This window comes from Equus przewalskii, chromosome 9 (genome assembly GCF_037783145.1).
Source record: "Equus przewalskii isolate Varuska chromosome 9, EquPr2, whole genome shotgun sequence".
In the NCBI taxonomy this organism is placed as follows: domain Eukaryota; kingdom Metazoa; phylum Chordata; class Mammalia; order Perissodactyla; family Equidae; genus Equus; species Equus przewalskii.
In genome coordinates this window covers 23,065,087-23,087,763 of record NC_091839.1, presented here as the reverse complement: position 1 = coordinate 23,087,763, position 22,677 = coordinate 23,065,087, and the positions used below count along the sequence as shown (strand labels likewise).

General features: G+C 56.3%; 1 protein-coding gene and 1 long non-coding RNA gene across 6 annotated transcripts; one reads left to right on the top strand and one right to left on the bottom strand.

Moving 5' to 3' along the window:
* Positions 1-1,608: 1,608 nt before the first annotated feature.
* TTYH1 (tweety family member 1) lies at positions 1,609-18,294 on the top strand. 5 transcript variants are annotated; one of them, XM_070558494.1, is made up of 13 exons: positions 1,609-1,876; positions 4,721-4,899; positions 6,861-6,972; positions 7,843-8,063; positions 10,793-10,888; positions 12,177-12,249; positions 12,792-12,867; positions 13,359-13,414; positions 13,587-13,679; positions 13,890-13,982; positions 17,181-17,323; positions 17,460-17,505; positions 17,759-18,294. In XM_070558494.1, exons 1-13 carry the CDS (start codon positions 1,751-1,753, stop codon positions 17,795-17,797), a joined length of 1,353 nt encoding a protein of 450 aa, XP_070414595.1. In that variant the 5' UTR covers positions 1,609-1,750; the 3' UTR covers positions 17,798-18,294. The 5 variants fall into 5 exon arrangements, with proteins under 5 accessions (XP_070414595.1, XP_070414593.1, XP_070414596.1 ...); XM_070558492.1 differs by having other exon boundaries at positions 1,645-1,876; positions 17,756-18,294; XM_070558495.1 differs by lacking the exon at positions 17,460-17,505 and having other exon boundaries at positions 1,645-1,876.
* A 2,289-nt stretch (positions 18,295-20,583) lies between these two features.
* LOC139073566 (uncharacterized) lies at positions 20,584-22,677 on the bottom strand. The gene is made up of 3 exons (XR_011522453.1): positions 22,245-22,677; positions 21,142-21,839; positions 20,584-20,680 (listed from the first exon to the last, which is right to left on the bottom strand). It is a non-coding gene; the product is annotated as an uncharacterized lncRNA (long non-coding RNA).

Genomic DNA, 22,677 nt, shown 5'->3' with positions numbered 1-22,677 from the left:
ATCATCACCATCATCATCATCCTCCCCAGCATCCCTATCATCACCATAATTATCACTGTCATTATCATCATCATAAATATCATCACCACCATCACCATTCCCACTATCACTGCCTTCATACTATCATCGTCATTATTGTCACGACCACTGTCACCTCTTATCATCACCATCATCATCCTTACTATTATCTTCATCATCACCACCGTCATCATTATCATTATCACCATTATGATCATCACCACCATCATCATCACCACCATCATCATCACCACCATCATCATCATCACCATACTCACCACCACCATCATCATATCGTCATCATCATTATTGTCATCATTACCTCCTCACTATCATCACCATCATCTTTGCCATTATCTTCATCACCCCCATCATCACCTTCACCATCATCATCGCCATCATCATCCTCACCTTCACCACGTGCAGCAGCAGCAGCACCACTCTAACCATCACCATCACCATATCATCATCACTGTCACCACCATCACCACCATCAATATCACCATCACCAACATCATTGTCACCATCATCATTATCATTACCACCACCGTCACTATTATTATTTTTCCCCCAGTAATGCAATAAGCGACTACCCCCCAGCCCTTTCTCACTAATCTGGGGCAAAATATTAGGGTGAGATAGGAGGAGTATTAACCTCTCCTTCTTCCTCCTTCCACTCATCTCATTCCTCCCATGGGAGGTCATATGTGGAGACCCCAGGTGGCAAAGTCCAGCCCTGCTCCACAAGGGTGGGAAGACCCCTGGGTTAGATTCCTAAGAACCGTAGTTTTAACCCCAATGGTGACTGCCTGGGTGGAGACTTCAAAGTGGCCAAGTCCCCTCCGAGAGTTTCTACTTCCCCATGTATCAGTGTGGCATCAGTGGGCTCCTGTGAGACTCAACATAGGTAGTGGCTGGAAAAATACTTTGTAAACTGTAAAGTGAATGGCAAGGGGCAGGGAATCCTTGTATACATAGAAGTAATCTTTAGCCAGTTTGAGAGGTTCTTAAATAAATGTGAGGCATCCTTATGAAGATGGGGAGGGTCCCTATATAGATGAGCGAGGTTTCTCGGGTGGGCGGGGTCCTCATGCACATGTGAGGGGGTCCTTACAGGAGTATGGAGCCGTCTGTATACATAGGAAGGTTTGTGCATAGAAGCTATGCCCTTATACAGTTTTTCTTTTAAGTGGGAGAGGGCTTTTACCCATTGGAGGTGTCCTTTACAGGTGAGAGTATGCTTCCACGCAGAAGTGAGGATTTTTTATTGATGCACTGACCATCATTTGTAAAATGCTGTGCAAATCCTAGCGACCTTTACCTTTACGCAGACAGGAAGGTTCTTCTTAAAGATAAAGGGATCGTTATGCTGTAGGATGACATAACAGTGTGAACTGCCTTATAGGACAAGGCTGTCGCTGTACAGCCGAGCGCTCTCCACGCCACCCACGGAGCAGCAGCGCGGTACCTGCGCGGGCCGCAGGTGGGAGCCGTCGCCGAAGGAGCCGAGCGCCCGGGCCGGACTCGCGGCGCCGCAGTCCCCCCCGCAGCCGCTAGGGGCAGCACCGTCCCCGCCCGGCCCGCGCCTCCCCCCAATCTCCGCCCCCCACCCCCTCCTCCCCCCGCTCCGCTCCCCCGAGCCCCGCCAGACCCCGCTCCGCCCGCGCCCCGCAACACTGCCGAGGCTCCCGCAGCCCCGGCGTCGGCCCCGCTGCGCCCTCCCCCGGGGGCCATGGGGGCGCCCCCGGGCTACCGACCCTCGGCTTGGGTGCATCTGCTCCACCAGCTGCCCCGCGCCGACTTCCAGCTCCGCCCGGTGCCCAGCGGTTTCGCGCCCCAAGAGCAAGAATACCAGCAGGTGGGAGCGGGCGCGGGGTCCTAGGGGCGGAGGCTGGGGGCCAGAGCTTCTGGGTCACGAAGGAGAAGAGGGCTGAGTGACAGATTCCTGTGCTCTTGGGGGTGGGGGCCGGGCCCAGACTTTGGGGTATCTGAGGGAGGAGGAGCTTGGGGCTCCCATATCTGGAGGTTCCCCTGGGACGGGCGCTGAGGGACCAGAGCCCCAGCTCCTTAATAAGGGAGGGCTAGGGGCCTGGAACCATGAGACCCAGAAGAGGTTAAGGACTGGAGCCCCTTGGATTCCAGGGTCTCTGAGAGCTGCCTGGGAAGCTAGCCTCCAGGGTCATCGGGGGATGGGTCCACCCTCCCTGTCCTAAAAGATGACCCCTCCCCTCATAGGATCAGGCAGTCCAGTTAAACACGTCCCAGTTAAGGCGGGACCCAGGAGAGAGAGGAGCTGATCATGGTGGAAAAGAAAAAGGCTGAGGATGCCCCGGTTCTGGGACGGGATTGAGACCCGAAGTGGGGAAGGGGGGTGAGGGCTTTTAGGGCCGGAGCTGAGAAAATGAGGGGGAGGTGTTGGAAGAGGAAGCTTCCAGCCTGTCCCAGGACTGAAGGGGTGGTCAGGACGCTGCAGGGCGGGAGGGTGGAGATGAGGTTCGGTTTGGGGAGCAGACGATGACAGAAATGGGTCCAGAGGGTGGGGCCAGGGTGGGAACCTTACAGAAGCTGGGGTCCCTGGGGAAGGGGGCCCAGCCTGGGTCAGCTCCAACAGGGGCGAAAGAACTGTCCTCTGACCCAGTTTAATTCAAGTCCTTGACTTTGAGATTAATGAGGAGCAAGGCTCGGCTGAGCTGGGATCCAGGAGGGGGGGCTGGGAGTCCTGGTGAAGCCCCGAGATGGGTCCTGGGCTCTGTCTATAGGGTCTAGACCCCTGGGATCTGTCCTGGGGAGTGTCTGGGACAGGGGGCTGGGGACTGGAGAGCTTGGAAGGAGTGCAGGGGGGGTCCCAGAAAAGAGGAGAGGGGGATGTTTGTCCTATTCTGAGCTATTTGGGTCATGGCTGTGCCAGCATGAGCAGCTCCTCCCTGCAGACTCCACGCTGCTGCCTTCTCCCCACCAGACAGGGACCGCCATCCCCTCGCCCACAGCCTCGGGGTGCACAATCACAACCTCCAACGCCGGTCACTCATGCCTGTTCACAGTCAAGGAGACCGGCCCACACGGATGCCCACACAGCCACACGCGGGGTCCTGGCCCCGGTCACCGCCAGAGGCACCGGGGAGGTTCACCACCCCCATCATCGACAGTCAGAGTGACAGCACTGGGACACGCGGACACAGAGTCTCACGCCCCAGGAGGGGACACTGCCCACCCCAGGGAGATCAGCCCTGTGGGCAGAGCTGGGGAAACAATCAGGGACTGGGTGAACCAAGTTGGGGACACACACACACATGCAGGCACACACACATATACACACAGACACTCTCACATATACACACAGACATATATACACACTCACATATGCACACATGCTCACACACATACACACTCTCATATACTTACATATATACACTTACACACATATACACACCCACAACTCTCACATATGCACATGTACATACATATACACTCTCACACATATACAGACACACATACAAACTTACATATACACACCCACCCTGCACTCATATACACACTCACATACACACTCACACATGCCCACACATTCACATATACACACTCTTACATATGTATACACACTCACACACTATACACACTCACACCTATACATTCACAAATATACACACATTTTTGCACTCACTCAAGCATACACACCCTCACACACACATATACACATATAGTCACTCACACACACATTCATATACTCACACATCACACATATACTCACTCACACACTTTCTCCCTCTCACACACCACCACCAGAGACCACTCACACACTCAAGGAATCGTGCCCAGAAACACACAAATGCTCACAGGTCACTCTCTCACACCTGCAAATGCAGTTGCCCCGCAGGGACCCACAGATGCTCTCTCACACACACACCCCCCCACTGTGAGGACAAAGGCAGAGACACTGTGGTTAACAGAGTTAGTGGTAACAGACTTAGTGATTCTGTGGCCAGTGTTGTCCCTCCCATGCTGTGTGGCTCAAGGTAAACCCCTGCTCCGCTCTGGGCATCTGTGAAGAGAACAGGACTGCACAGCGTCCGCTGTGAGATTCTGCTGGTGGAGAGCACACACACAGACACAGGCTGTCACGGAGGCTGTCACGCCCCCCTCCCCATGAGTCCCTGGGTGACAGACTCACGCTGCAGTGGGTGTGCAGAGCTCAGCAGCAGGGGAGAGAGGGAGCTGCGAGTGGGGAGGGAAGAGGAAGCCTGCCACCACCCCCCCAACCTCATACACATCGCCAGAACAGGCGCCCCCACCCGCCCCGGATCCTGCAGGGTTCCAGGATCCAGGTCCCAGCAGGTCCTTGGAGATGCACCATTCCGACTGCCTGGTTGCAGTGAGGAGGAAACTGCAGCTCAGAGAGGGGAAGGCCCCTGCCAAAGGCCACACAGTATTGGAGGGCAGGGCAGAACTGGAACCCAAGACTTGGGCCTCCCAGTTGGAAGCTCCCTCCAGTGACCCAGTCCCAAATCCTGGAGCCCCAGCTTCCAGTCTGGGGGGCTGGGGACCCCCATGTTTCCCCAAAAACCTGAATACCACAGATTGGAACTTGGCCCCAATCTAGTGAGGGATGCCCTCCACCTGCACTGAGATCCAGGATCCAGAACCTGCAGCTATGCAGGGAGGGAGGGCCGAGCCCCTCTGAGGGCTGCCGTCACCCCCTCCCCAGGCCTTGTTGCTGGTGGCGGCCTTGGCGGGCCTGGGCTTGGGCCTGAGCCTCATCTTCATTGCTGTCTACCTCATCCGCTTCTGCTGCTGCCGGCCCCCAGAGGCCCCCGGGACCAAGAGCCCCCCGCCCGGGGGAGGCTGTGTCACCTGGAGCTGCATTGCTGCCCTTCTCGTCGGCTGGTAATGGGGCCCCAGGGTGGGTGGGGAGTGGGGATGGGGCTCCCCGAGCTCTCTGTCGAGGCTCTTGGTATTGTCCTAGAATCCCGCCACAGTCTCACAGCAGGGAGAATTGCTCCTATTTGATGGATGGAAAAACTGAAGTTCAAGAGAAGTGATTTTCCAAGGGCAGCCAGCCTGGCAGAGTGGGGTTAGGGTCATGAGCTGGGTGGTCAGACGCCCAGGGTTTGGTCGCTCTGCCATTGACTAGCTGTGCAACCCAGGGGAGGGAGATCATCTCTTGGAGCCTCAGTTTCCCCATCTCTGCAATGGACATTATGGTAACACCCACCTCCTAGTCACGGTGAGATTAAATGAGAGAATGTACGGTGCCTGGCTCACTGTTGCCCCAGATTGATGTAAACTAGTGATATTGTTCATTATCTCATTCATTCATTCATTCGGCAACTATTTCTTAAGTACCTACCATGCTGCCGGAGATACTGACCAAGCAGGACAAGGTCCCTGCCCTCCCTGACTTCTAGTCAGGGAGACAGACAAGAAATGAATATTCACAATCCAAGAACACCTCCTTGCCCAGACCTCGGCTGGTGCAACTCCTCCCCTCAGTAGCCCTGCTGGATTCACGGTTGTCACACCCAGTTTTGAAAGAGGAAGGCTCAGGGAGCAGGGGAAGGCAACTTTTCAAGGCCATGCCACCCAAGTGGCAGAGTGGAAATGCAGACCCGCAGACCCCTGGGAGCCAAGGGGCCCTCTGCGGTGACACCCCTGGGAGGGAGGAAGAGAGCACCAAGGACACACCATTTACCCAGAGCCAGCTCTGAGCACAGCCCCTCCCCGCAGGGCCACCCCTGCCAGGGCATGGACAGCTGTCCTAGTCCACAGATTAGGGCACCCAGGAACCTGTCCCTGACCCCAGGGGAGTAGCTAGGAAGCCCAGTACTCCCCCAACCCCTAGGCTGGGTTCTGCCACCTCCCTCACTGCAGGGAGCAGCAGTGTGTGTGTTTGGGGGTGTATGTGGGGGAGGGGGCTGGGTGTCCTATATCCAAGATGCTTCCTCTGCAGGCTCTCCTGAGTGAGGGTGGACGGGGGAGGTGGACAAAGGCCCCGTGGGGGAGAGACACACAGCCGCCCCTGAGGCCTGGGAACAACGGCAGCTTTGTGGGACTGTGAACAATGCGCGGGGGCGCTGGAGCTGGGCGTCGGATCCCAGGGCTGGGGGGTGGGGGCCTGCGTTGACCAGGGCTGGGAATTGTGAGGGTGTCTGGCTCCCTCCGCCCCTGTCCAGCCCTGGCCCCTCCACCAGGGGACACACGGGGGGGCTGGGGGATGGAGCTGTATTCAGGCCCCACAATGGAGCTCTGTGTGTTGGCCGAGGAGGGGTGGGCAGGGGTGCCAACTCCTGGCCGATTTCCCTTGCTGCCCTCCCAGCTAGCCAGACGCTTGGGTCCCTGGGGGTAGGGAAGGCGGGGGGCTCCAGGCTCCGGGGTCCCCCAGGAGATGTTGGCTGGGGGCCCGTACTCCTAGGAACCCCCAGGAGGTGGGGGAGGGACGGCTGGACCCTAAAGGGACAGGTGCTGAGGACTCTGGATACTTGGGGAAAGGATGGAGGGAATGGGTGTCTGGCTGGCAGTCATTGGTTGGGGATCATCTCATCCTGGGGCTGAGGCGACAGGGGTTGTGACAGGGGTTCAGCTCTGGTGAAGTGTGAGTTAAATCTGGGGGGCCCCCTCTCCTCCTCTACTCCACCCACCATTAGCATCACAATGACGTCCCTGGCCGGGGGAGTGAGGCCTTCCCGTTACCTTGGCAACTGGTGGGGGCCAGGCTGGAGACGTTCCTTTCCCACGACTGCCTGGACCAATGGGGTGGGGGAGGAGACAGGATTGGGTGTGTGAGGAGGTGGGGGGCGGTGGCCACCAGGGTCCTGGGACCAGTTGTGATTTCTCGTCCCTCCTCACAGTGCCGGCATTGGCATCGGTTTCTATGGCAACAGCGAGACCAGTGATGGGGTGTCCCAGCTCAGCTCAGCGCTACTGCATGCCAACCACACGCTCAGCGCCATTGACCACCTGGTGAGGGGTGGGCACTGGCCAGACCCCAGAGCTACAGGCATACTGGTTCCCTGCATGGGAACAGAGGGCCCCCTCCCAAAGAAATGGGATCCAAACCCAGAGCCAAGACCCCACCCCTGAAACTTAGGACCCCAGACTCAGAATTTTAGGGTTGGATTTGCAGATCTCGGACTATACACACAACCCCCAACCCTGACTGCAGATCAGGACCTCACACATGGCACCCTCAGAACCTTAACGCACATCTGGAACTTAGGGTTCAGACCCCGACCCCAAACTCACACCCAGTCCCGGCTCTGGGCTTCAACTCATAGCCCAAATCAGACAGAGACCACACACCAGGCACCCCAGCCCCTGCCCTGAGTCAGTTCCAGGGCCACTGATCTGATCGTTGGTCCAACTGCAAGCTCTGGGACCTCAGCGCTGAGACCCGGGGCCCCAATGAAAGGCCTCACTCCTATCCCCAGCCCCAGGTTTCCAGACTCAGGGCTGAGACCCAGCCTGGCTTTCGATCTTAGATTTCATGTCCAGTTGCAGACCCTGGACCACGGAACCCAGACTTGAGACCCCAGACTCAAGAAGGCAGGTACCAATGCCAGATCTAGGACCCCCAATTTAATCCAGGTTCTGGGAAGAGAATCGTCGCCTGAGGCTCAAGCCACTGACCGCTCAGAGCTCCTGATGGAGGCCACAGAACTCCACAGACCACAGAACCCCCTCCTTCCCCTCCTCAAGCCTTAGATGCCCCTGCGCCCAGCTCTCAGACACTGGCCCCTGCTCAATCCTACTTCACCCCCACAACCCTGTCCCCCAACCCCGGGCTACCCCAAGAATGCCGTCCCCTGACCCAAGACCCACCCCTGTGCCCAGGTGTTGGAGATGGTGGAGAGGCTGGGCGAGGCCGTGAGGACAGAGCTGACCACTCTGGAGGAGGTGCTCACGCAGCGCACAGAGCTGGTGGCTGCCACCCGGGGGGCTCGGCGGCAGGCGGAGGCCGTGGCCCAGCAGCTACAGGGGCTGGCATTCTGGCGGGACGTGCCCTTGAGCCCCCTGCAAGTGGCCGAAGATGTGTCCTTTGTGGAGGAGTACAGGTGAGTGACCGCCCTTCCCGCCCTGTGTGGTGGGGGTTCGCATCCTGGGTGACTGCCCCAGGGGACAGTGGGCAATGTCTTAGGACGTGTTTGGTTGTCACAACTGGGGGAGGGGGTGCTTCTGGCATCTGGTGGGTGGAGACCAGGGATGCTGCTGAGCATCCTACAGTGCACAGGATGGCCCACAGCAAAACATCATCCATCCCAAAGCGTCAGCGATGATGAAGTTGAGAAATGGTGCTGTGGAGAGACAGACCACGTGATCCTGTGCCCCCTCAGGGCCGAGTCTTCATCTGCTCACCCACTCCCTCAATTTATCCAGCCCCCCACTCACTCACCCACTCACCCATTCATTCACTTCTTGACTCATCCATTCATCAATTCAGTCTTGCACCCACTCACTCCTGTACTAGCCCGTTAACTAGTTCACTTCCTCAGTCATCCATCTGACACATGTAGTCCTTCAATGAATATTTGTTTCTCACTTTCTGGTGAGAGAGATGGCACAGCCAAGTGGAAACATAAGCTCTAATGCCAGGCGGCCACTCCCTAACCACGTGACCTTAAACAGGTTACTTTCCAGCCCTGTGCCTCAGTTTCCCCATCTGTAAAATGGGAATAATGGGTAGGGCTCCCCTTCATTGTATTATTGCATTTTTGAGGGTCAGCATTGGTTAAGTGCGTACAATGGTGACTAGCGCGCAGTACAGGTGTTTGTAAAATGAGGGGTTTTTTTTAAAGATTGGCACCTGAGTTAACAACTGTTGCCAATCTTCTTTTCTTTTTTTTTCTGCTTTTTTCTCCCCAAATTTCCCCAGCACATAGTGGTATATTTTTAGTTGTGGGTCCTTCTAGTTGCGGCATGTGGGACGCCACCTCAAGGTGGCCTGATGAGTGGTGCCATGTCTGTGCCCAGGACCCAAACCAGCGAAACCCTGGGCCGCCAAAGCAGAGCGCACAAACTTAACCACTTGTCACGGGGCCGGCCCCCGTTTGTTTTTTGTTTTTTTTTTTTTTAATGACAGTTTTCATGAGATAGAACAATGAACAAGACAGACAGTGATTCCTGTCCATCCTGCAGTAGAGGGATCAATAAGAAACAAGCACACAAGTAAAACATGTCTGTGAGGTGTGGCTGGTAAGAGGTTTGGAGAAAGTTAAGTAAGAGAGGTGGGTGGAGCCTGGCGGTTTGAATGGGAGTGGGTCCAGGAAGGCCACACTGAGAAGGTGACATCTGAAGGAGGGGAGGAAGCAAGTCATGCAGACATCTGGAGCAGCCACCCTTCCCAACAGTCCTTGTCGCTTTGTCCACTAGAAGTTATTTCTCTTGTTCATCCCATGCCCAAGGGCCCCACTCAGGCATGGGGGCAGAGGTGGGAAAGACTGGGTCTTGGATTCTGTGCTCCAGGGGGAGGCAGACCCGGGCTGAAGCAGTCCAAGATGAGGACACGGCCTGGGGTATAAGATAGGCCTGGGTCCCAGTGAGTCCAGGTTCTGCATTGTGGCCAAGCCCAGGGGCCACACAGCTGGGCCTCAGTCCCTCCCAGTAGGGCTGGGGGTAGCTGTGCAGATGACGACACCAGGGGTAGGTGACCCACGATCAACAGGAAATAGCTTCTGGATGCACCAACGTGAGAGCACCTGGCACTGGGAGTCCCTCCAGGAATGTGGCCAGTTTTCTGGAAGGAAATTGGGACCCCTGGAGGGAGAGCTTTGCTGGAGGTCAGGGCACCTTACAGCAGGAGTTCATGGTGGCTTAGGGCAGAAGGGGCTGCCTGCCCCTGATGGAAGTGGGAGTGGACTGGCAGTGGGGACAAGGAGAGCACAGACCTGGGGGTCACCCGGAGCCACCTGACCCAGCTTCTCCTTCCCTAGGAGAGTCTGACCCTCCAGCCGCACAGGAAAGGAGGACAGAGTGAGCCCCGCGGGGTCCAAGCAGAGGCTGCCGTGGAGGGGGTGCCACACTGGCCCCCTGGCCTCTGCACGGCTATGTGGGGACCCTGGAATGATGCTTCTGATGGGCACTTACCACAGGCCGGGCACCGTACTGTGGCCTCTCGGGCAGTCTCTCTCCTGTCGGAGTGAATTACTCATGAACACTGCATGATTAAATAACAAAGTTCCCTTAATTACGTTCAACTAATATTTAGGTGATTTATGTGTTCTCATTCATTAGCCTCACGGCAACCTTTGGGGGTGGCTGCTGTTGTTTTCCCCATGTTATAGGTGGGGAAACCCAGGCATGGGAGACAAAGTTACTGAGACAAAGCTACACGCTGCCAGGAAGTGGTGGGGCTGGCACTGAGACCCAGGCAGTCTCTGCCTGCAGACACCACATCCTTAGGTTGTGCAATAGGATGCTTGGTGCATGCGGTGCACGCCTGGGAATGATTCGCTGCATTCTCCAGGGAGGGGTACGGGGCTGGGGCTCCCAGAAGCCAGATCACACATGCACGGTCACTGGGCTCCTGCATGGTCCAGTCAGGGCATGGTCCCAGCTGTTCTGGAGTACCTGGGACCTGTGCTCTAAGTGGCTACATTGCCCGCCTCCTGGTACATCCAGTTCACAGATGAGCTGGGCACAGGACAGGGAGGTCACAGGGCCAGGCAGAGCCGAGAGTGAAGTGGGGTAGCCTTCGCCTTCTGCCAGAGTCCTGGTCCGGGAGCCTGCGTGCCCGCAGGCTGGATTTGCTGCTTCAGCCACACCCCTGTCCTCCCTCCACCCCCAGGTGGCTGGCCTACATCCTCCTGCTGCTCCTGGAGCTCCTGGTCTGCCTCTTCACCCTCCTGGGCCTGGCGAAGCAGAGCAAGTGGCTGGTGGTCGTGTAAGTCTGTGCCATCCTGCAGGACCTCGTTCCATCCTGCAGTGCTCGGACGAGAGGGACCATGGTCCTTCCCAGGCTCACACTGGTTTATTCCCTTGTCCCATGGACCTCCGTGGAATTCCCGGGCTGGGCCAGGCACAGAGAGAGGAATCAGACGCGGAGCATGCAGGAAGGGCAGGAGCAGACTTGCAAACAGGCTGCCCTGCAGTGGGAGGGAAATGTGCCAAAATCCTAGAAAAGCAACAGTGATGATGCTTGCGCTGAGGATGGGAGTGATCCCTCACACTCCTGCAGGCAGACTCCTTCTGTTGCCACAAGCCCATAAGGGAGGTGCCCATCAGGTCTTGCAGATGACTGACCCGAGGCAGAAGGTGACCACCTCAGAGGCTGCATGGCCTTTCCGTGGTGTGGCAGAACTGCAGGATCACACTCTTATTTAATGGCTTGTTCCAAGTGCCTGAGCTCTTCTGGAACCCTCACACCCACCCTGAGGAGGCACTTTTGTCCTTCCATTTAACAGAGGAGGGACTGCTGCTCAGAGAGGTTGGGGCACTCCCCCAAGGCTGCAGAGCCAGGAAGTGCTGGAGCTGGCATTCGATCCAAGCCAGCCTGTGCCATTTGGAGTAGCCCTTGCTTCCTCCCCGCCCCTGGGGGTTTCAGCTGGTGCCCACCCCCATCCTCACACTCCCTGGGGGTGAGGGGCCCTGCCATCCCATTCAGGCCCCCTGAGGCTTGGAGACGGTAAAACAGGGCTGGCCAGCTGGGCAGGTGCCCTTCTTGCTTGCTGACCTCCCTCCAGTGCTAACGTCCCTCAGACCCCACTCCCAGAGAAGAACCGGGAGGCGATTTCAGCCCTGGAGCCGTCTCCACCTCTGGGCAGAGCTGGTGGCTGACCAAGCTATGGGGCAACCTGGGAGCGAGCTTAGGAATTACTGGGCTCCTGTGGAAGTCAAAGCTAGGAAATGGGGCTCACAGGAGGGCAGTAGCCACCGCCCCACCCCAGGCTTCCAAAGTAAGGTGGGGGCAGGGCTGATATCCTTTCAGCTCAGGGCCCTCTCACCGCCTCCTCCACCTGCTGGGCAGGGACCAGATGTCCACTTTGACGTCAACAACCACAGGTCCACACACTCCCCCAACCCCCAACTTTTCTGCCCCTAATTCTGATCCTCCAGGCTCCAGAGGTTGGGGGTGGGGCTGTGATGGGATTTGGGATAGGGGAAGGGAAGAGGAGAGATGGGTGATTAAGAACCCCAGCACCCCAAGTCCAATCCCCCCTCCCCCACCATAGGATGACAGTGATGAGTCTCCTGGTTCTTATCCTGAGCTGGGGCTCCATGGGCCTGGAGGCAGCTACAGCCGTGGTGAGTGCTGCGGGCTGGGCCCCTGGGCTCTGGGACTCAGAAGGGCTGGAGGCCCCAACTCCTGGATCCTGGGGTGAGGTGGGGTCCAATGCCTTAGGTCCTGAGAGGAAAGACTTGGTGCCAGGATCACAGATTCTTGGGTTTGGGGCTAGTTTTCTAGATCCTGAGGGGCTGGAAGCTGGAATCCTGGACATTTGAGTTCTAAAGGAGGAGGGGCTGGGGGCCTGGACTCCTGGGTCTGAGGGAGGAGCGGCTGGGGGCCTGGACTCCTGGGTCTGAGGGAGGAGGGGCTGGGGCCTGGACTCCTAGGTCTGAGGGAGGAGGGGCTGGGGACCTGGACTCCTGGGTCTGAGGGAGGAGGGGCTGGGGGCCTGGATTCCAGGATCTGAGGGAGGAGAGGCTGGGGACCTGGGCTCCAGGGGCTGAGGGAGGAGGGCTGGGGGCCTGGACTGGGGCACTGGGGAGAGCCAGGCACTGGGTCCTGTGGGATTGTGGAACTGGGACAGTTTCTGGTCTGAGCTCCTATTCCTGCTGCCTCTCAGGGCCTCAGTGACTTCTGCTCCAGTCCGGACACCTATGTGCTGAACCTGACTCAGGAGGAGACTGGGCTGGGCTCAGGTGACCCGATTGACACAGTGCAGGCCCTGGATCCTCAGGCCTCTGTGCCCATTCCTGCCTGGGGTGGGGTGGGGGTCTCCAGCTGTCAACCAGGCCTGGCCCAGTGGCCCTGGAAGCTCTCAGTACCTCCCGTGGTGGGCTGGAAAAGAGGAAGGGATAACCATGCTGGAGTCAGGAGATGGGGATCCAGAGAGGGGGTGCCAGTCCTGAGGGATGGGAGGATTTGGCCACTTGGAGAAAATGGGGGGAGCACAAGTTAGTCAGTGGGAGGATGGCAGAAGCAGGGCTTCCCAGGGATGGTGGAGACCAGGTGTTCTCTTGCTGTGGCTGGTCTCAGGATGTCAGGCCATTCGGACCACAGGAGGGTCCTGAGCTGGGGAGGGTCCCTGGGCCTGAGGGTAGAAACGCAGGGCCCTGCCCCCTCGCACTTTACCCTAGGGAGGCCCCGCGGCCCAGCTCATGGCCTCCCCACTCTTCCCCTCCTGCTTCAGACATCCTGAGCTATTATTTCCTCTGCAACCAGGCCGTCTCCAACCCCTTCCAACAGGTTAGGGCTGCGGGCAGGGGAACTGGGTGGAGGAGGGCGGACGGAGCTGGGGCCTGGACTTAAGGGTTTTGGGGGAGGATGCAGAAGCCGGGGGCCCCAGTCCTGGTCCTGAGAGGGGAGAGCGGGCTGGGGGCGTCGACCACTGGGCCCTCCCTCCTCTCTCTTCCTGCAGAGGCTGACTCTGTCCCAGCGAGCTCTGGCCAACATCCACTCCCAGCTGCAGGGCCTGGAGCGAGAAGCTGTTCCCCAGTTCCCTTCTGCGCAGGTCGGCGGCCCAGCGCTCCCCCTACACCCGGACTCCAGGAGAAGGAGGGCGGGCGGGTGGGGCAGGACCCGGGACCTCTGGGACGTGGGCGGGGCCTGCGTGAAGGGGCGGGGCCTGCGGGCCGGGGGCGGGGCCTGCAGAGATGGGCGGAGCCCAGGCGTCAGACAGCCCTGAGGAGCAGGTGGGATAACACCCTCTCTCCCACCGCAGAAGCCTCTGCTGTCCTTGGAGGAGACGATGAACGTGACAGAGGGAAACTTCCACCAGTTAGTGGCACTGCTCCATTGTCGCGGCCTGCACAAGGTGACCCCTGTTTCCCTCCCCAAATTCTTTTCCCATGGGGAGCTGCTGCCTGGACCCACAGAACAGCCTCATTCCTCTCTTCAGACACCCCCCCCCCCGCCCCCGCCGCCAGTCTTTCTCCCATTGTCTCTATACACTGATCTGTCCATTACTTATCTATCAAATATCTATTCTCTACCTGTTACCTACCTACCCATCCATCATCTATATTCCTTCCTTCTTTCCTCCCTCTTTCTCCCCCCACCCCTCACTCTTCCCTCTCCCTGCAGTCCTCCCACCATTTTCTGCCCTCTCCTCCTCCTCCCTCCCTCCTCCCTCCATCCTCCCCACCTCCTAGAGGCTGTGCAGCCTAGTGAATTCTGCAGCAAGACTGGCTGAGTTCCATTCCTAGCTCTTGTCCTCAGGCGAGTCACTAACTTTTCTCTGCCTCAGTTTCCTCACTTATGAAACCGGAGTACAGGGGCAAACACCTATAAAGGTCTCGTGTAGTGTGTGCTATCAGTGATCTGAGGCAGGGGTTGGCAGGGCACCCAAGAGGAAGAAAGCCTAGGGTCCTATAGACTCACTGGTCCTGGCTCTGCCGTGGGCTGTGGGGCGACCGGCAGATGGACAGCTCTGAGTCTCGGTTTCCTCACCTGGGAAATGAGGAAGAAGAGGTTGTGAGGGTTGAGAAGAAAGTCGCCAGCATCCCGTTGTGAGAGCCGACATGCACAGGGCTTCACTGTGTACGGGGCTCGGTGGTGTTTACAGGTGGGAACCCACAGAGCTCTCATTCCTGATGCTCTCAGGAGGGAGGGGCTGCTATCACCCCATCTAGCAGACTTGGAAGATGAGGTGCAGAGGGCTCAGTCACCCAAGGTCACACAGCTGGCCTGAGCACACCACAGGGACAGGGACCTCACACAGGGTGGTTACACCTCTCCCTCCGAGCCCCACAGCCAGGCAGTGGCCCAGTCTCAGCCCTTCTGCCTCCTGGATGTCTGCATTCATGCCCCCCAGGGCCCCCGGGAACGGAGCACGTGCCTCCTCCTCTCTTCTGATCTGTACCCCCCGTGGACTCTCCGATAGGGCTGCTGGATTCACAAACAACAAATTCCTCTTTAAGTATGTCCTATGCCAAAGTGAGGAGATACTCGTGCTAATTTTTTGTTGTTGTTAGGCATCTGCAACTCAAATCTAATGGGCGTCCTGTGTTCGATCTGGCGACTCCACCCAGAGGGATCCATCTGTCCCACAGCAGGGATCTGAGGGGGTCCTTGCCCTATTCAGATCCCTCCCACAGCTCCTGCTGCCCCCAAAGCTTCTGAAGCTGGCAGTCTAGCAAGGGGATGGGGGGGGGGGAGCCTGAATCAGCACCCAGAATTGCTGGACACCTGAGCTGAGAAAGGCTGGGGCATCTCTAAGACAACCCTGCTCTTTTATTCAGGGGTAAACTGGGGCCCACGAATTTCTCTATGGTCCAGGCAGATGCGGGGCTGCATTACAGTTCCCAAGCTTCATTGTGAAGCAAGGGAAGGAAGCCAGGAAGGAGGGTGAGTCAGAGTCTCCACCCTCCACTGATGCACCATGTGACCCTGAGCCCTGGATGCCCCTGTTTGGACCTTGGGGTCCCCACATGTTAAAATCAGGATGGGGGACATCAGGAATGAGGTGGCAGGAAGGTGGGTTCTGAAGCCCAACAGCCCTGGCTCCCAACCCAGCTCTGCCCCTTCCAGGCTGTGTGACTCTGGGCAAGTGGCTTGCCCTCTCTGGGCCTTGACTTTACACCACGGTAAAAGGCAGCAGTGTGAGGGGGAGTTGGGACAATGTATATGTGCCTGATATAGTAAAAAAGGAACAGCCCATTGCCCTGACAGGCCCGTTCCTGGACTTCACTGGCTCAGGACCGGGCACTCCCACCCCACATCTGGGGGCTCCAGCCAGAAACCTAGGCATATCCTTTTTGCTCTCTGTCCTTACCTCCCACAACCATTCCGCCAGCAAGTTCTCTTGGCCTTTCCTCTAAAACCCACTTGCACTCTGAGCACAGCTGACACCACCACCTCTGCTACCCTGGCCGCCACCCTCGCCTCCTGCCCATGGCCACAGAGCCTTTGTCCTGTCCCCCTGCTTGCCGGGCCCCATCTGTCCTCCCTGCAACAGCCAACAGCAGGTGAGCTTTTTAGACACAATCCGATCAAGTTCTTCTTCCGCTTAAAACCCTCCGCTGATTCCCCTGCACGCGGATTAGAGTCCCGGCTCCTCCCCTGACCTACAAGGGCCTGTGTGGTCGGCCCTGGATGGTCCAGGCCTCAGCCTGGGGCACCCTCCTCCCGACTCAAGCCACAGCAGCCCTCAAACAGCTCCCGGAGTCCCTCCTGGGGGCGCCATCTCTGCTGCTGGGGGCCCAGGACCGCCTTCTCATCCTCCTCTCTCATCAGCTCGCGCTCCTCTGAAATGACCTTCGGGGGCCTGGCTCCTGAAGCATCCTCAAAGCAACTTGGAGCCACGCCTGGCGGAGCAGGCCCCTGGCCATTCCTCCCTGAATGACTTACTGCTGGGCACTCCGTAAATTCTGGTTCTGCTGATTTCCAGGGACGGCAGTAATGAGAGCCAGCATTTACTGAGTCTGCATTACGTGCAAAGTATAATTCTAAGCCGGTGGTTCTTCTAAGGGTTATTCTAAGTGTTGTCCTAAGCCAGGGATCTTGCCCCCAGGGGACATTTGGCAATGTGTGGAGACATGTTTGATGGTCACACTGCTGGTGGGGCTGCTACTAGCATCTAGTGGGTGGAGCCCAGGGATGCTGCTCAGCATCCTGCCGTGCACAGGACGGCCCCCACAAGGGAGAAGGAACTGGCTTAGGACGTCAGGGGTGTCTAGGTTGAGAAGCCCTGCACGAGACCAAGGCCCAGCTGGTGCGGTGGCTGGGGATGGGGTAGAGGGGATGAGAGGAGGCCCACATGTGGGTTCATACCTGTGGGTGTGACAATGACAGTGACCACAACACCTACCCTGCACTCAGCACTACCTCTGTGCCAGGCCCTGTGTTGAACACATATGACAAGGGAGGAAGCTGAGGCACAGAGATGCTGAGTGACTTGTCCAGCATGCACAGCCAGGTGGAGGGTCTGAGTCATGCACACAGTGTGTGTGTGGGGGGGGGGGGGGCAGAAAGATCATTGCCCGCTGATGCCCTCTCCCCACTCCCATCCCAGGATTATGGTGCCGCCCTGCGGGGCCTGTGTGAAGATGCCCTGGAAGGCCTGCTCTTCCTGCTGCTCTTCTCCCTCCTGTCTGCTGGGGCCCTCGCCACTGCCCTCTGCAGCCTGCCCCGTGCCTGGGCCCTCTTCCCACCCAGGTCAGGAGGGGAGAGAGGGCAGGGTCCTGGGGGAGAGGACAGGGGGAGGATCCTCAGGCCACTGTTGGTGGGGGGAAGCAGTCTCCTGATGGATCCGCCTTCCTATTTCTCTGCCACTCCCCCCATCACACACCAGTGACGACTATGATGACACAGACGATGATGACCCTTTCAACCCTCAGGTATTGGACTCCTGGGTCTGAGGGAGGCGAGGCTGGTGCCCTGGACTCCTGGGTCTGAGGGAGGAGGGGCTGGGGGCCCAGACTCCCGGGTTTGAGGGAGGAGGGGCTGGGGTCCGGACTCTTGGGTCTGAGGGAGGAGGGGCTGGAGGCCTGGATCTTTGGGTCTGAGGGAGGAGGGGCTGGGAGCCCACCCTACAAAGCCAGATTCCCTCTTGATGGTCATGCCCTCCTCTCACCCGAATCTCCCCAGCAGGAATCCAAGCGCTTCGTGCAGTGGCAGTCCTCTATCTGAGCCCCTGCTCCGTGCCAGACTGGAGCCTGCCTCGCGTCGCTGGTGAGCTTCCAGAGTGACACCCCAGCTCCCAAGGCCGGCCTGTGCCCTCCTCTCCCTCACTCTGGGCACTGTGGGGGCCCTCCCGCCTGCATCTGGTGCCCTGTCTCTGCAGTTCCTTCCCTGACTGCTGGAGAAGACCCCACTAACCCAGCCCCACTGGGCTCCCACCACTAACGACACCCCTGGCCACGGACACCCCAAACAGGACGTCCCCCTCTATGTGTCCTATCCCCTGGGAGTAAGCTGAGGGTGCAGCCAGGGCCCAGGGCTGGCGGGGAGGGGCAGCCAGCCAGCCATGCAACCCCCCATCCTTATCCTTGGCCACTGGGCCCATCCTTGAAGGGACAGGAGTGCCCCTGCCATGCCCCACTGGGCCTAGGGCCCTTGGTCTCGACTTGTGGCACTAACTTGGGAATGGGTGGGTTTGAAATAAAAGGGAAGACTTTATTTTACAAGGAGCTGGGTCCTTCTTATTTCTCCCCTCCTGGATCTGGCCTCCCGGTTGGGGCGGGGGACTTCCTTCACCTCAGCCTCCTGGCTGCCAGGCATTTCTGCTCCTGTCCAGGGTCTGCAGCAGTTCCAAAGGCATTATTCTTTAAAAAAGAAACAAAAAGGCTTTTTTCCAAGATTCTAAAAGCAGTACACGTGTCCTGACACAGGAAGAGGCAGGCGTCCCTGGAACAGGATAGGCAGACTAGTGATAGATCTCAGTGTGTGCAGATGACAGAAGACAGGTTTCAAGTCAGGGTGAGAAGGACCCTTTAGTTTCGAAGCACTGCTGACATCACTGGCTCACTGTCTGGAAGACAAAATCCTACATACGAGATGGGTGAGAAATCTAAGTGTAGACAACAAAGGGACGGAAGTATTTCAAGAGAAAGTCGGAGAATTTTGTATATTGTATATCTTGGTTGGAAGTGGAGGATTTAAGCAAGATAACCTAAAGCTGGAAACAAAAAGGTAAATTGTTTGACAAATTGTGGAATGAAAAAATGCCGTCAATGGGGCCTGACCAGTGGCGCAGTGGCAGGTTTGTGCATTCTGCTTCAGCGGCCCAGGGCTCACCAGTTTGGATCACAGATGTGGACCTACGCACCCCTTATCAGGCCATGCTGTGGCGGGCGTCCTGCATATAAAGTAGAGGAAGGTGGGCATGGATGTTAGCTCAGGGCCAATCTTCCTCAGCAAAAAGAGGATTGGCGGCAGATGTTAGCTCAGGGCCAATCTTCCCCCTCCCAAAAAAAAAATGCTGTCAAGTCAAGAGGCAGATTGATAGCATGGGGAAAACTGTGCTTTTTCTTTTAACACATATGGCAAAGAAATATATAATTCTTAGTACATAAATATAATCTACAAAACTTCCACAAACTAAGAAAAAGGCAGCCCAACTTAATAAGCAATGAAGATGAACATTTGATGAAGTGAAAATCCCATCACTAATGAAGAGATAAAAAGACATTCAAACCCTAATAATTGGGAAGTGCAATTTGAAACAACCACCAACTTTTTTTTTCCACCACCCAGTTATCATGAGATGACAAGAGTGCTAATGTTCTGGGCTGGCAAGGATGTGGGACCCAGGCACCCAAGCGCGCTGCTCCCGAGGCTATGATCTGCAGTCCTATGAAAAAAATAATCTGCTCCCATGTGATAACATCAAACTATACAGACCCTGTGAGCCGGTAGTCCTACTTTTGGGAGCCAATTCATGGACGTAAAGCAGAGGCATGTGAGGACGTGTGTTAAGGGCTGTTTGCGTCACCGTACTTCGATTGGCTCAACTCTGGAAACTAAAGTCCGCAGGGAGCAGACGTGTCCAATAAATCACCCCCCTGCAGGGCTCTCTGGAACACGACAGCTCTTGGCTGGTTGTAGGATTCTAGGGAAAGCCTGAGAGAGGAGGATTGGAGGTGGGTGTGACAGACAAGGGCAGCAGCGTGGACAAATGCCGAGGAGACAGCCCTGGTTAAAGGCCCCGCCTGCCTCAGCCATCAGATGGGTGACAAAGGACAGCTCCCCGGGCCCTCCTCTGCAGTTCCGAAATCCAAGGAGCTCTGCTGGGCCACACGTCCTCCCCTAACTCACTGGGCAGTGGAAGCTGACCTGACCTGGCATGGGGTGACGCACAGACTATTTCCCCACCTGGTGTGAATGTTCTTCTATTTCCCTGCAGAAACACTGATGGGGTTACTTCTGAGTTCCGTGCAGGGTGCAGAGGGTGTGGTGTACCACGTGGAATATAAACCATGTTGTCTCTCGAAGCTCTGAAAAATCCTGAAGCCCAAAACATATATGTGGTCCCGAGGGTTTCGGGTCAGGGCTGGTTAGCCCAGAGTGTCAGATGTCAGGTATCCAGCGCAGGGCCCACCATGGGGGAACTGCTCCATGCTTGCCAATCATTTCCCTCTCGAGCTCTGCAAGGGGTGTTCAAGGAAGCTATTGATCTGTGGGCCTGAGGCTGGGAAAGAGAAATCGACTCATTTCCTGTGAGGGGCTCTGGGGGCCACCTGTGTTGACTCACTTCCTTCTCAAGAGCACGCAAGCTGACCCTGGGGCCAGCCCTGCTGCCAAGGCTGGCTGTTTGGTTCTAGGACACTGCCCTCTAGTGACTGTGAATCCAGCGCTGACGTGCTGGATTCTTGCAAAGTACCCTGAGATTCAGGCTGCCTCGTTTCCTGCCAATCGCCTGCCAGTGATCTCTCATCAGGGAGCTTTAACCAAGAAAAAACGACATTTGCCTAACCTTTACAAAAGTAAATCTATGTTTATTTTAAATGATCCATATGAGGCCTCCCACTTCTGACCAAGATGGAGTAACAGGGACTGGATTTGCTCTCCTTCCTGAAACAAACAAAAAGCCAGACAAAGTACATGAAACAGCAGTGCTCAGGACTCTGGAAATTAGACAAGGGGGGAGAGTGATCTCTCAGATGGGAAACACTGAGGTGAGCCCTGAAATCGCCAGTCTACTGTCAGGAGAGTTTCCCAGCACAGGACAGGGGAGGGGAACTGAGGCAGAGCACCTCCTGAAGGCCCCACCTAAAACTGCTCTGAAAAGTAAAGTCTGTTTTTAAAGAATGCTCAAACCAAAAGAAGGCAAAAAAAAGGAAAAGGGGAATAAACAAAGATGGAACAAATAGAAACCCAATAGTGAGATGATGAATTTAAAGGGAACCACGCCAATAATCACATTAAAAGGACAGTTATAAGCACCTCTTTGAAAAGGCAGAAATTGTATGTTTGGGTAAAAAGATCCAACAATATGTTACCTACAAGAAAACCCCCTTAAATATAACACTTACACATAACGGGATGCTGAATGCAGAGTCCTGGACTGGACCCTGGCACATAAGGGTGACCTTAGTGAGAAAAGTAGTAAAATTCAAGTAAAGTCTGCAGTTTAGTTAATAGTCACGTGCTAATGTTGGTTTCTTCGTTTTAACGAACATATCACAGTAAAGTGAGATGACACCATTTGGGGAAATTGGGTGTAGGGTGTGTGGGACTCTGAACTATCTTTGCTGCTTTTTTGTAAATCTAAAATTATTGTAAAACAAAAAGCTTAATAAAAGTAAAAGAATGGCAAAAGGTCAACTATGTGTCAGTACAGATAATCCATAATCAATCTATAAATCAAATTTGGGTGAGTTTATTATGGGCCAATCTTGAGGACCATATAGCCCTGGGGGGTACCTTCCCCAAGGAAGGAAGCGCTCCAAAGAAGCGGGTGTACAGTGTGGTTGCAGACCGTCTTGGAACAAAGAACATCTATCAAATATGACCGGAATATCTCTTTTATTACAGTCAGGAGATGATTTGCTAGACCAGCAGGTCAGTAATTAATCCTACATTTCCGGGAAGAAATGCTTATCTTTAAAGAAATGCTGATACAGGAGGAGGCGACGCCCCTATCTGTCAGGGCATCATTCTCTGCTTTGGGACATTGTCAATGTTTAAGGCAGATGGACAATGCATGCTGGACAGGTCACGGCAGGCCTTTCTGGAAAAACAAGGGCAGGCTGAGTTAGTTTTACACCAGATAGTTTCCTCATCTGCTGCAATGTATCTTACTGCTGTTCGTTGATTCATCATATGCTAACAGAAACAAAATGCTACATAGTTACCAACAGGAAAGTTTATAGTAAGAGAAAGACTGTTCTACCAGCCACTGGGACTACAGGGACCCGTCCCTGAACTGGACTGGATAATTTATCAGCCAGAGGTCTGGATGGAAACAGATGACATGCCCAAAAGGTTACTTGCAAGGAGTTTAAAGAAAGGCCAATCTACAGAGATGGTCCAAATTCCTTAGACTTTCGGGATCTGCTACTGGCCCACCTGCACTGACCTAGCTCTTCACTCCAGGACCCCACACACTTCTATTCCGCCACAGCCACCTGCTCACCGCATTCTCCCGAGCTACGCTTCTTTCCCGCCTCTGAGTGTTTGAACACGCCGTTCCCTCCACCAGGTGCACGGTTCCCGATTTATCTACTAAGGAAGCTCCCCTTGCCGAGGGGAGGCTGTTCTCACCCCCTTTCTCTGAGTTCATCATTCTCTTCCCCTGGCCTTCCACATCACTGTACGGTGATCACCCTAGTCTACACCCAAAAATAATAATGGCTACCGTGAACTGAGCCCACACAAGCTTGCGCGGAAGGGCACGGGGGGGCGGTCGAGCAACGCTGCGGCGCCTGTCCACTCGGGGCCACCGTCCCCAACCCCTTTTCCGGCTTGCCTTAAAGCGCCCCCCGCGTCATTTGCGTAGGCGGGGGGCGGGCTCAAATCAAGCTCGTTGCGTCCATTGGCTGTGCGGCATCTAGGGAGGCGGGGCGAGG

Bases quoted from the DNA above. Each gene is read 5' to 3' on its own strand.
- TTYH1 (XM_070558493.1), top strand. From the start codon at position 1,751: ATGGGGGCGCCCCCGGGCTACCGACCCTCGGCTTGGGTGCATCTGCTC. The intron at 1,877-4,720 runs GTGGGAGCGGGC...CCCCCTCCCCAG, and splicing joins AAGAGCAAGAATACCAGCAG to GCCTTGTTGCTGGTGGCGGC. The intron at 17,324-17,755 runs GTCAGGAGGGGA...GAATCTCCCCAG, and splicing joins TGGGCCCTCTTCCCACCCAG to CAGGAATCCAAGCGCTTCGT.